Genomic DNA, 13,277 nt, shown 5'->3' on the forward strand with positions numbered 1-13,277 from the left:
CTAGTAAATCCTCTCTGTCCCCACCTCCGTTAAGGTGCACTGTCTTTCTTTCTTCTACATGGGTCACCTCTTCGATAGTCCCTTTTGTATATAACCTCTTTACTGTTTATATTTTTATTTTTACTCCCTATAATTAGTGGAAATAGTATCCTTTTCCTCCTTGCATTGATCATGTGCGTTACAGTCACCAAGGGACAGACTTTGATTTGCAGGATTGAATTTTGGTACTACCGATAGTATTATTATATTGTTTTTGACAAAGTCGGTGATAATATAACATGTTATGAGTTTCTCACTCTGCCCTCTGTGTGTGTATAAAAAGATTTAGCGCACATATCCTAATTCAAGGGCATCCTCGGCATCCCATATCCTATAATGTGCCTCTGCCAACAAATAGTTCATACCACCTCTATATTTTTGCTTCGTGGCACACCATGAAAAGAAATGTTGGATCTACAGTGTATGGTAATTGCTGGATGCGTTTCTGGTGTTGAGTATAATCCCGTTTATTCCTTCCTCTGGAACCACCTATCTTCTGTATATTAACTCACTGTAACAAACTATGTGCTTTTATGTATTGGATTTATTATGAATAAACCTTATTTATAGGGACACACTGCTTGTCTTTTATTCTTGGGTTAAAAATATGACTAAGATTATGAGAGTGACAGAAAGAATAGTGGGTGCCGCCTTTGATCTGATTTTGTAATGATGAAACTATACAGAACTTTCAGAAATATATTATGGTGTGTTCAGGGCAGCACCCATCGTCCATCAAAGAACATTTTCATGGATGGAGTTTTGCCTCCAGTTGCGCCCCAATAATTTAAGTAGAATCCCCTGTACGTCATAATGGAAGTATTGTAAATCAGCTTTAATGCGCTTTAACATTATATTGCACATATCATAGTTGATAAATATTGTATCACCCAAGTTAAAGTTAAGTTTACCACGGAAATTTACCATCTTGATTTGCTACCGAACATCATATATGGCCATTCATTAAAAGTGATGAAGGTTACTACAGAGGGGGTAGAAGCCTGCATGGGAGAGGCAGAATAGTATCCCGAATCTGAGGCCAAATCTGGTACTAGAAAAAAAAGAGTAGATTGTGGTAATGGGGCTAATCCGCTGCGATTTAATTCTAATTTATTCTCATGAGCGCTCTGTGTGTTTAGAAAATAAATCTGTTTCATCATACGGCTGCAACATACAAGAAAAAAAAAAAAAGATTAAACCCAACTTAAGTTTTATTATGTAAACTACTTGATTATCTAATAATGGAAAAAAACACGCAGCTGGATATAGATAAACCATCATATTCTGCGGTGCTGTACGATGGGAATTGTATACACTTCCAATAAATCTGACTTATACCCTTTTTTATATAAATGACCCGCTCTGTTTACATGTAACATGTATGTGAAGGAACAATAGTGCGTGGTTGGCAAGGCCCCCTATGGATAAAAATGGTGAACATGCAATAAAAGCCCAGGGCCGCTTCTAATGTAGAGTTACCGTGCGATGGGGACCCGTTCCTAAACTGTGTGCCGTGTTGTTGAGGTTCTGTGGCGGATTAGAGGAACTTTCCACCTTTTAATAAATCTGCCCCAATGTCTACACGGTGACTCAGGAGAAGTGGAATGTCGGCTGTGTATATGGCATCCGTGCCAGAACACATTTAATGCTTGGGCAGAGCAGTCGTTCCGTTTCCAGGCCTTTGTAAGCCAGAACATGTCTAGCCTGTATCCTAGTATAAGCGGCAAAGCCAGGCCAATACCCGGAGATCGCTCTGCTCCTCCTGGCAGCCGATGAGAAGCTCCTGCCAGGGAAAGTGAATGAGGAAATGGGGGAGACCAGGTTTAGAGCTTTAATTTCCTGCGCAATCGGCCGTTCCTGCTGCTTCCAGGCTGTGAATGTTGAACAGGAATCGTGAATAAGCTACGGTGACTGTGTTCATCTCGTTTGTGTGGGGGATGTGGCTAGCCCCAGCTAACAGAAAGGGTTGGAGAGTGGGGAGAGTCGATTCTATTCCTCCAAACTACCTAGCTGTGATGATGTGGACCCTCTGGGGCAAGGGGCTTCCTCAGCTTGAAGACCATGTTTAAAACATTTTTTTTTAAAAAGATAGCCTATGTGCCTTATGGACACCCACATCTGGAAACTGAAGAGTTTGTTACATCACATGTGGCCCTACCCACAATATATAGGCATGATAATGATGTCATACAACTTATTCAATCATACTCTAACCACAGACCTCCATATCTGGCCCTTTTCTCCATGCACTGCGGTGAGTGTGAACAGAAGAGCCCTAGGAAGGAAACCAATCTGGTCCCCCCTACATATATATATATATATATATATATATATATATATATATGCCTAGATTCTCCTTACTCTGCCTCTTCTCCTTGTGTGAGAAGCTGATAGGACCTCACATTTACCTCCAGCCTAGAAAAACACCGCAAAACGATCAATAAAAGGAGCTTGGACTATACGGCATCCCTATGTTTGCGGCTCAGTTATTAGCCGTAGTCAACAGCCATATTAACCTAAGAGAGAAATTGATTCTTTATTGGGCAAATATAGTAAGGATAAAAAGTTAAGTAAGCCTTAGGGATCTCAGAGGGTTCTGCAGGGGCCGTTCGAAGGGCATGAAGGTTGCCGGAAATCCCAGACATCCAGAGCAATGCCATGGCTGTGCCCCCCAAATTACTGGGGCCTTGACCGATGCCTGTGGTGATTTGTGAAGGTCTGGCGGTGACAGCAAAGGCTGCAAGCGGCCCAAATAAAGCGGACATTTGCTGGGACAACTAACTGCTTGGACATATGTCTAGCTTTCCAGACTTGCACGTCTATGACCTATTAATATATTATTATTATATATATATATAATATTATACGACCTATTAAATGGTAAAAGCATGATATATAAGAATCCCGACGGTGACATTTTACCCAGCCCTGTATAAGCACCCCCCATCGGTCCTGTTATTGGAGTTACTGGATAGTTTCCTCAGACCTCGACTTCAATTTCCTGTATCAGAATTAGAATCTGGCATTAAGATACAATGTCCTTTGTGTCAAGGTCACGACATTCCAGATGTCTTGCCTACACACAGCCCTCGGTTCACCCCCTTCCCTAATCTCCTCTTCTTCTGCTCAGTGTTAGGTTACGGTAACCATTATTTGGGGGGTCCTGAGAACCGGCTGTCAGGGGCAGTTTTGCTTCACTGAACACGGGTAACTTATATTGTTCCCCCCAATGTAGCCTGTGAGAACACACAAAGCACAATGTGCGTGTCTCAGCGACACATAAAGGGAGCCATTATTTCTCTCCCAAACTCCTTTGGAATCAGCAGGATCCTTTTACACGGCATGGTGTGACAGTCACTATACCCAAACCTCAGCCAGGCCACCCTTACATCGAAGCATAGACTTTGAGGGTACGTCCGCTTGGCTCGGATCTGCCCTTTGTCAGTCATTTATAATATAAGGATGGGTTGTTTTTATTAAAAACACAAGGTGCCATCTGAACCAGTTTTGGGCTATCACCGCGTTATCTGGGCTTAAGTTCCCTGCCGTGGTTCAGTATGGTGCACACTGAGGATCACGCGTTCCCATTTGCGTTCCAGGGAAAATTACTGATCTCCTTTACTTTTGTCTGATAAGTAAAGACTAGACCCCCATATATAGATGCCTAGGTCCTCCTCACACCCCTCTTCTGGGAGAAGCTGCACACCTGCAGGTCCTAACATTTCCCTCCAGACTGAAAACTAACTTAATTTCTTTTTTTTGACTGGGTAACTAAGAAAAAAGACTAGATTTCATTAAGCGGTCGACACTGTCGCCCATACAAAACTCTGGGTGTGGATGCCAGAATAGTTGAATGGATACGGCAGTGGTTGAGTGATAGGAGCCAGAAGGTGGTAGTTCATGGTTTATATTCAGAGGTAGGTTTTGTCACTAGTGGGGTACCTCAGGGATCATTATTGGGACCCATACTTTTTAATATTTTAGTAATATTACAGGAATGGTATGGTATGTCTTTTTGCAGATGATACAAAGGTCTGCAACAGGGTAGACTTTCCGCGTGTAAAAACTCAAATGGCAAATTAGAAGAACGATCGAGAGTGTGGCAGCCTGCATTGGTGGCCTACAATGTCTGCAACGTGGCCCCCGTGACACACGACGCTGCAGCTTCCCCTTTTGCTGCCGACAAACAAAGCTCAACAGAATGATGGCAACTGACACGTATTGTGGACTCACTGGCACATATAGTGGCATACTGGCATGTCCAAACAGGGTTGCCACCTTTGCCATTTCAAACTTGATGACTACACCTTACAGGACAGATAATGCCCAGCAATATGTACAGGACTGAATGCTGTGTATGGATTTACATTAATTCTGGGCCGCATTTGTCAGATTCTAACTCTATCCATAATTAACCGTTAAAAAACATTCAAGCGCTTTCCTTCTCACAGCCACTAGGTGTCGCTGCGGTAGCATCAAGACGCCAAAAACAAAAAAGAAGGAGCCAGCAGAGGGCGCTGTGCAGAAGTGGCTCTGCGGGAGAGTTAGGCAGCCCAGAAGCGCCGGTCTGTCACCGGCGGTATGATAGACACGTGAGCGAGACGGGAAGATTCTGCATGCGAAGAGACGGGCTGATAGTTTGCTTCAGTGATTGGCTCTCCGGGTCGGGTTACAAGAGACAGCCCGACTGCAAGAGACCGCGCGGGAAGGAAAGCATAGGCTGAGCGGGATTCCAAATTGTAAGAGACAGGCCCGCCTTGTGTAATATTATTTGGATAGTAACAGTCCAGAAGTAATGAAGACCCATAGTGACCATTACATTATATGCTGTATTATACTAATGTGCAGCCCAGGGCTCTGTCAGTCTCTGCACCCATACATTGATGGTTGTATAGTTATAGTTTTATAGCATATTTTAACCATATGTATTAAACCAGAATGCCAATTTCCATGGGGCAAGAGGGGCAGTTGCACCACAAGGTAAGGGGCACGAGCCGTCCCTGGGCCCATTTCTGTTTCCAGGAATAGATATAAAGTCAGCGAGGGCTTGTAAAACCGACACTGGCCTAGGTGCCAAGAGCCCCGTTTACAGTTCTGCATTATGGAGCTTCTTAGGAGTGAAGCTCTCATGGTGCAGCCCATCATAATGCATAGCGAGTAAAGACTGAAAGTCCCCCGCAAACTCCCGCTTTAGTGAATAAATCCGTTAAAGTCCCAGAAATTAATATATCAGCTCCCGTGCTGTAGGGTATGTATGAAAAGTGATCCTCGTGTAAAGTTTGGAAAGTGGTCTTATTACCGTAGCAACCGGTGGCATAGTCTCCTCGTCAGGAACATTCCATTGATTGCTGCGGACATACTGCCACTACTACTCTTTATACTTAAAAAAAATGTTTTTCCATATTGATGTGTTGATCGGGTACGGTTTCCATAAGCTTGATCTGTAAAAAAAAAAAATAAATAAATAAAAAAAACAGCTCAGTATCAATCCAGTGTCCATATATATATATATAAACATTAATAACTAATTTCTTGATACTTTGTCTGTAGGACAATTATTCATAGCTTCGTGGCAAGTAAACGGCATCCTGGAAGAGCACTGCGTGGACGGGTTGTATCTCTCCAGCTTGGAGAATGATTTCTACGGTCTGGTGGCCGCAGAGCTGGACCATTTTGAGCACGTGGGGGACCGCAGAAAGTGAGCAGTCTGTTAACTTGCATGTATTTATGGTTTGAAACAGAAATGACCACTAGTTTTTGACATTTGTTTACTTTAATTCAGGAGCAGGTTTGCACGATTTATGAATCGCCAACCCTACAAAACCTCTACATCAATAGCATAGAGCTGAGGTGGCTCTGTGTGATGATACGTTAAATTAGTGAGATGTTTTAAAAGTTACCTCACTTACTGAATGATGCACTTCAACAGCTGGTCTGTGCCATCATTGCCCCCAAACAACTTGTCTGTGCCTTCTTTGCCCCCTTTCAACATACAACATATGTAAACACACACAAATTATACACTTACTCATACTTACTAACACACTCTCCCCACTTACACATACATGCTCATACTCACACAAATTACACAGCCATGCTCACACACACACATGCAAGTACACACCCATGCTTACATACATACATACATATGTTTATGTTTTATGCCCCTGCTTACCTCTCACTGCTACTGCAGCTTTCTCTCCGGCTGCTTGCACTGTGCAAGCAGCCTCGGTTTCACCGCAGGGTCACACAAAGTAATGTGACCACGATACGTTCCTATCTTCCCGTGCTGGCTCAAAATACTTTAGAAAAGTGCCTTCTGACCTGGATCGGTGCGGTCCAAGTCGTAAGTTTCTAAACAATTTTGAATCGGTATGAGGAGACAGGAATAAGGGGTTGCTCCGGGCCCCCTAGAGGCACAACCCCTGTAGTTATGCCAGTGCAAACCTTATACGAAAAGCAGTGTTTCTCGATTACTTCCCGCCGTCTGTCTCTGACTTTATTGCCTGTCAGATCATCCCTTCCGACAGCGAGGATCCAACAGTGCGTCGTGGACACTGCTGGTGCCTGTGCTGTCGGAGAGAGGGAGCAGGCAGTGATATGCTGTAAGTAATGTGGATTTTTTACTCTTACTTTTCATATAAGTAAAGTTTACTCAATTGTTTTCTTAAAGGCGAAATTAAAGTTTATTGTTACTTTAAACATGTCATGCCCACAGAGTGGCAAAAGAAGATAAAGCTCCCTTTTCTCTTCCTTTATTTGTCCTCAAGGGGTTTAGCTGATCGAGATTTTCTGCAGACAAGCTGGTTGTGTTCTTTGTGTATTACAGGTTACCACCCAGCATCTGTCTTTCCTACTTGTTAATGGGTCTGACTCCCTTTATTACCGCAGGGTGCTGCTCTTCCCACCGGTCTCCAGCCGCCTGCGCTTCCTTATCCATCGGCTCACAGAGTCCCGCAAAACCCTAAGCAGCTTCTCGGTAGGCGAGGGGTGGCAGAGGCGCACAGTGATCTGCCACGCGGATGTACGGTAAGCGTATGTAGTGCCAACAAGTGTGTGCATCAGGAGTGTATTATTAAATGTTATTGCGAAATGTCTTACCTGTTTACCTGTCTGTGCCCTTCAGCAAGAGGATGTAGACAGGCTCTGCTTGCTGCAAGCAAGATTGTGGAATTAATTATATTGTTTCTGGAAATTTAGGTTTTGCATAATGAAACTTTGTTTAGGTGATTGTAAGATTGTCCAAGAGCTGAATATGAAGGTTATGATGCTATGGAACGTTTAGTAGAATCCTGTAGCTTATTCTACTGATGTATTTAAGGCATATCGAGTTTCATTTAGCTTAGACTCAAACGCATTTTATGTCGGCTGGCTCTACTGAAAGTAGGAAGCGTATTTAAGTGGTTTTCCACTAACATGCATGGTATTGGCTGCCTCTTCCATTATTTTCCATGGGAAGACTGCGGTGCATGTGCAAGAAGAGTACAGGAATAGTGAGATAAAGAAAACACATTGTCAATAAAAATATAAGGTTTTGGTGACTTAACCTGACTTAAGTCTACCCATATATAATGTATAGTGCCTTACATGTGTAGTTTAAGACTGTAAATGAGATTCATCACATCTCCAGTCCTTGAAGACCACAAACAAGCCTGCAATGTTATGTATATTTGCCTGAAAATGAGTAGTCTAATTAATGTTTAATTGAGATGCCTGTCCTGGAGATGGGATATTCTGAAATGATGGCTTTGCTTATAGCCCTATGGACTGGAGCTGTGCACCACTGATTTAATTCTTACGCATCAACTTTGGTTTCCAGAACAACTAAGTCTCTGTTGTTACGGTGTTTGTCATATATCTGTTGTATTTCAGTGCATTGTTGTAAATCTTGCCATGTCCCATCATATTTCCAGGCTGACTTTGCCCGAAGGAGATTCTGTACCCGGCACTCGTGAAACTAATCGCGGACAGAGTTGGTGGGGAAATTCATACAACAAGGCGGGGAGAGGGAGAGCAAACTACAGACAGCGAAAGAATGAGAGACCGGACAAGGCCTTGTATGTTCCGTGGGGGCTGAACGGGAGACGAGCGAGAGGAAGGGGCATGAGTGAGGATATTAAAGAGAGAAAGTGGAGAAGAGAGGATTTAGAAGAGGTGGGGAGATGGGGAGAAGGACGAAAGGGAAGCAGACGCGGAGAGGAGAAAAATGGAAAAGAGAAGAGCAATAGATTGGATGAAGGGGAGTATAGAAGTGAATTTGAAGCTGGACAGAAAGTGGAAGAAGAAGGTGGTCCTATGACAGCAAGAATAAAATGTAACGAGATGGTAGAGTGTAGTGCTGGTGGTTTGGAGGCAGTACAAACAAGCAGTTGTGGATTGGAGAACATTGAAGGTGTAGAAGAAGAGATAAAGGATACAGAACATGTAAAGAACAATGAAAAGACACTAGAAGCTGAGGTGGGAAATACAGAGAGGCAAGAGAGGTCGGAATTAGAGAAGACAGAGGACACTGAGCAGGTGAAAAATGAGAGTTTCAGTGCTGAGAGTGTTGAATCGGAACAAGTAAGGAAATGTAAGTCAGGTTCTGGTGAAAGTGAGGGTCAGGAGGTGGATTCAGGAATTGCTGAAAATAGGAGCCAGAGCTTAAATGTGGAAATGAAGGAGAAGCTGTTGGTTGAGGTCAGTTCTGCAGGATCTCTGCTAGATGATCGCATGGAACAAATCCCAGAGTTAGATGGCACCGGAAGTGACATTAAACCATCCCTTGTGGGCGTTGAGAAAGATAAGAGTTTAGCAGCGACTGATTATGCATCAACGCAAACTGAAGGTTCACAGAATACAGACAATAAGCAGATTGTTGAGGACCAAGAAACTGGGCTCGTTTTAACAGATCCCTTAAAACCTGACTCCCCTTACCACACTCTGGAGCCCAGAACTGATGTGGGTGAGTGTCTGGTGACCACAGGAAAACCTGCTTTGGAAATGGATAAAAGCAAAGAAGAAAATAACATGACGGAGGTGACAGGAGGGGGTCCAGCCTGCTATAAAAGCCCACCAGCAACAGAAAACCCAGATAACACAATTGAGCTGATCCTGAATGAGGTGAGATGGTGTGAGAAGGATGTGTTCGCTCTAGATGAGCCCAGGGTAGCTAAAATTGAGTAGAGAACCATTAGATGTGTGATTGTAACACAAATAGCAGATTATACAAAGTTATGGCAACTGTAAATCCTTAATATTGTGATGCCACCTAGTGGTAATGTTTGGGTAGTGCCAGTTGGCACCATATTGCATATTGAAGAAAATCTGTGTATTTCTATATTTCGGTACACTGTGTAAAATAAATCACCCCTGTTTACAGCCCTGGTCTCTGCATATAATGCAGTTGAGTGTTCAGGACACTATGGCGGATGTACAAGTGTTTGCTGCTGTAGGTCGTAACGATGTATTCTTTTAACTAGATCCGCACCCATTTATCTGAGAAAGATGTGCATATTCAGCCTCTCCTTGGGGATTTCTCTGAGTTTGCAGAGGTTCAGACCGACCATGGAAGATTCGGCCATGTTATTGAGGTGTATGGTTTTTCGCCAGATCTCTGTACTGACGATCTAATGGAACCGTTTGTGGAGTACAGGTAATTTGCAAGAGGATTATCCTCCCGCACATAACTGTTCTATGCAAGGAGTTTCTCAAGTCAGATAAGCCCATTACCCAATTTTTCTCAAAACCATCTATCAAGTGTACTATTAGTATTGTTTTATGTTACCTTTTGAGGTTTGTGCATTGTGGCCGAGGGTATGTAGTTATATGTATTGCCTGTAAATAGACTTTGCAGATAATTTACATTTTCTTTTCCCAGAGACCAAGGTTTCCGCCTGCAGTGGGTTGATAAGTCTCATGCCCTTGGAATATTCTCCAGCCCAGAAGACGGTAAAGCTTTATCCTAGCCTCTATGAATTCACTTGGCAAATTTAACAACTTCGTGTTATTTTTTGTTATAACTAGAATCTGTTAATGCAGATCATAAGGCACTAGTGAAGCCTGCTAGGCAGGAGCTGGCTGGGGGCAGCCTACACCCCCTGGGCACATTTAGGCAATGCGTATGGGTCATTGAGTGTTTTAGCAGTGTGTGTGTGTGTGTGTTACTGTGTGTGTGTGTGTGTTACTGTGTGGCTATGGGTGAATCTGAATGGCTGTGGAGCTGTCTTTTCCCTTTTCTCGCTTCCTGATACTTTTCTTTCATCGTCTCTCTTCGCCTGTTAGACACATAATCGGCACTAAGTCCTCACTCTATATCGTGAAAATGTTAACCGTCTGGCCCAGCTGAGTCTTGACTGTCTCCGTAGCTGAGTATTACGCAATATGTTGAGAAACAAAACAGGTCGGCCCCTTTAATATGAGGGATATTGGCCCTTCAGGTGCTCATTTTGCCTCTAATCTTTGGTTTAATGGTTGCGTTGCCCCTGTTTGTTCCCAGCTTATGCCGCCTCCTGCAGGACGCACTCCGCCATGAAGTTCCGGCCTCTGTCTCAAGGCAGCCGCCAGTCTAAGATTGTTGCACACGAGAAAGCAGGTAAGGCTGGATTTCAATTCAGGGACTTCTAAAAAGATTATCCTTTATGTATTAAGCACCTACATATCATGTAGAGCTGTAATTTAAATGGCGCGGTTGTACACATCCGTAACAAATATATATTTACACATGCAGACACGAAGGGCTGCCATCTAGCAGCTTACTTTTGTTACATTTACACAAGGTTCCTGGCAAGAATGGTGGGCTTACGAGGGCCACACTCGGGATCTAAATAAGGAATATATTAATGCTGTCCGGGCTAGCCTTGTGCTCCGCTGCGATCTCGTGGTGAGACATGCAAGGCAATGCTGTGCGTCTGCAGAGTGATGTCACGCCGTATGACGTCTAGGCGCACGCTGCCGCCCCTCGCTGATATTCAGCCGGATCGCAAGATGAAGCGGCAAACCTGGATTTTAAATAAAATTGGAGGCAGGAGAGGTGGAAATAGACTTATTCCTCCCCTTGTGTGGGTTGTCCAGACCGTTAGGATAGGACTATGATCTTTTTATTGATTCATGTGCAAAATTGAAATCTTTAAAAAAAAAAAAAAATAAAAAAAAAAATTGGAGGGAGGGGGGCAAGTGGATGCCCATGGGTGAGATCGAGGTTCGTACACCTAGCAATCATGCCCTGTTCTGCACCGCATCCACTACCACGCACTTTATGCTTAGCACTTTACGTAAGGCAGTGAAACAGTAAAACTATTATTATACTATAAAGTATTTATATAGGGAACTGCCTGGGAGACGGAGGCACAAATATTCATTCTCCTCTGCTTCCATCCAGTCTCGCAGATCCCAGCGGCCACTAAATACCTTTCTGGGTTTGCTACACATCTGTACAGACGTGGAAAGCTGCGGGTCTTTACTGTGTTCACATACGATGTTCTCTGTAGTAAAAAAATCTTACTAGCAGCACAAGAGCCGCTATCGCCACGGTCCCTGCAAATACGAGGCTGGTGATAACAGACGTACACTGAGAAAGCAGCCTTTGTTGGAAACTATTTCTCAATTTCTCAACATTTTCTGAATACTTTCCCTTTATTATAAGAAATAGGAGGTGAGGCAGAGTAAAAGATAAATTAAACACGTCCGCTTCCTTAACAAAGCTGAGCTGTCGATTAGAACGAGCTGGACCATAATGTATATATAGAATGTAGAGGATTTGCATGTATTGTTATAATAGTGTCTTTAACCCCTTAAGGACCAGGGCTTTTTTTTTTTTTATTATTACACTATAGGTTGACTAATCAACATGAACACTGCACCAGTAACTAGGAAGATTAGCTTTAAAACTTTATATATTCTGAAGACCAAGGACTGATGAACGCCTGAGTCTTTACATCAGGAAGAAAGGGGCAGATTAGACGGCCGAATGGGTCTTACCTGCAGTGGAAAAAAAATTGTAGGTTTCTAGGCGTTACAACGTGCTCCTTCCATAGCAATCTACGGAGGGATCATGGGAAACGGGGGATATTTTTCATGGAATGCCTTGGCTGAGATTTTCTCTCACTTGTGACGCTTCTCTTTAAGGACTGCCTTGTATAAGTGAAGCGCACATGGATACACGCCATAAACCCCATCTTTCTCTCTCTTTGCAGATATTTTGCTGCCCACCAAGGACAGACCTCAAACGGATGTTTCTGTCGCAAAGAGACTTTTGAACAGAGCCCTGGGGCTGCCGACGCAAGACCAACGTCTTCCAGCGGTGGAGTGATCTGGCACGTGGCTGGGAGTTACTTCTTCGGCCGCTCGCAAGGAGAGAGACGCATCTAGTTTCACTTAGCACTTTCTTCTAAAATCCTTTGTTGGGTAAGAGATGGGGAAGCGACCGGCACGTCCCTGATTTAGGAAGAAGGCAAGAAGAACTATGCATGAAAATCTATCAGCAAGTGATGCTGGGCGCGTGGCAGAGCAGTCCACATCTGCTAGAATGCAATATCTTCATCCTTTCTCTCTGTTTGTTTCGGCGTTCCCGTGTCAGGCTGCTGTTATTGTCCATGTTATAGCTCCAAAATTCTATATAATTACAGTTTCATGAGAAAATCTCATTACTCTCAGGAGGAGGGATGCCACTCTATACGCAGGAGAATCTTAGTGCAAAACTTTAAACGTAGTCTTATCGTCTAGCAGCCAATTAATCATCATGAAGACCCCACTGGCTGCTAGGAGGATTCGATCCGTTTGCATCAAAATAGCTGAGTAATCCGGTGGAATAACCGTATAAATGTTACGGTTTGTTATAGTGTTTGAGAGAGGACCAAGTTGTATATTTTGTACAATTTATTTGTGGAACATGGATTGCCCTATATCTGTTCTCCTCCTTCTGGATGAGTTTAGTTGAATTTTTTTTTGCTTGTTAATACGAATTATAGTCGGAAAGATATGACTTAAATTCTGTAAACAAGAATCTAACATATAAAGGACTGGCTTCTGTCTTCTCTTACGATAATCTTCGCTGCTGAGGTCTAACGACGTCTCTTGGCTCTGCTCCTTTAGGCTTGCCGGCACATTGGCCTGTATATCAGACTAGCAGAGCATTGGCGTGAATGGATGCCTTCAGGGACCGTGTCACTAGTGAATAAAGCACTAGGGGCATTGTGCATGCACACAAAGAGTGGGTCTGCCTGCTAGGATTGCCACCCCGGCGGCATGTGATTGACATT

The 13,277-nt window shown here is 43.5% G+C and overlaps 1 protein-coding gene across 1 annotated transcript; it reads left to right on the forward strand.

The window, feature by feature from the left end:
* The first annotated feature begins 2,283 nt into the window (after positions 1–2,283).
* On the forward strand, positions 2,284–13,034 carry R3HCC1 (R3H domain and coiled-coil containing 1). The gene is made up of 8 exons (XM_053463807.1): positions 2,284–2,293; positions 5,590–5,737; positions 6,931–7,068; positions 7,953–9,141; positions 9,501–9,673; positions 9,899–9,969; positions 10,517–10,612; positions 12,213–13,034. Exons 1-8 carry the CDS (start codon positions 2,284–2,286, stop codon positions 12,326–12,328), a joined length of 1,941 nt encoding a protein of 646 aa, XP_053319782.1. The 3' UTR covers positions 12,329–13,034.
* The last annotated feature ends 243 nt before the right edge of the window (positions 13,035–13,277 follow it).

This window comes from Spea bombifrons, chromosome 4, assembly GCF_027358695.1.
Source record: "Spea bombifrons isolate aSpeBom1 chromosome 4, aSpeBom1.2.pri, whole genome shotgun sequence".
Lineage (NCBI taxonomy): Eukaryota > Metazoa > Chordata > Amphibia > Anura > Pelobatidae > Spea > Spea bombifrons.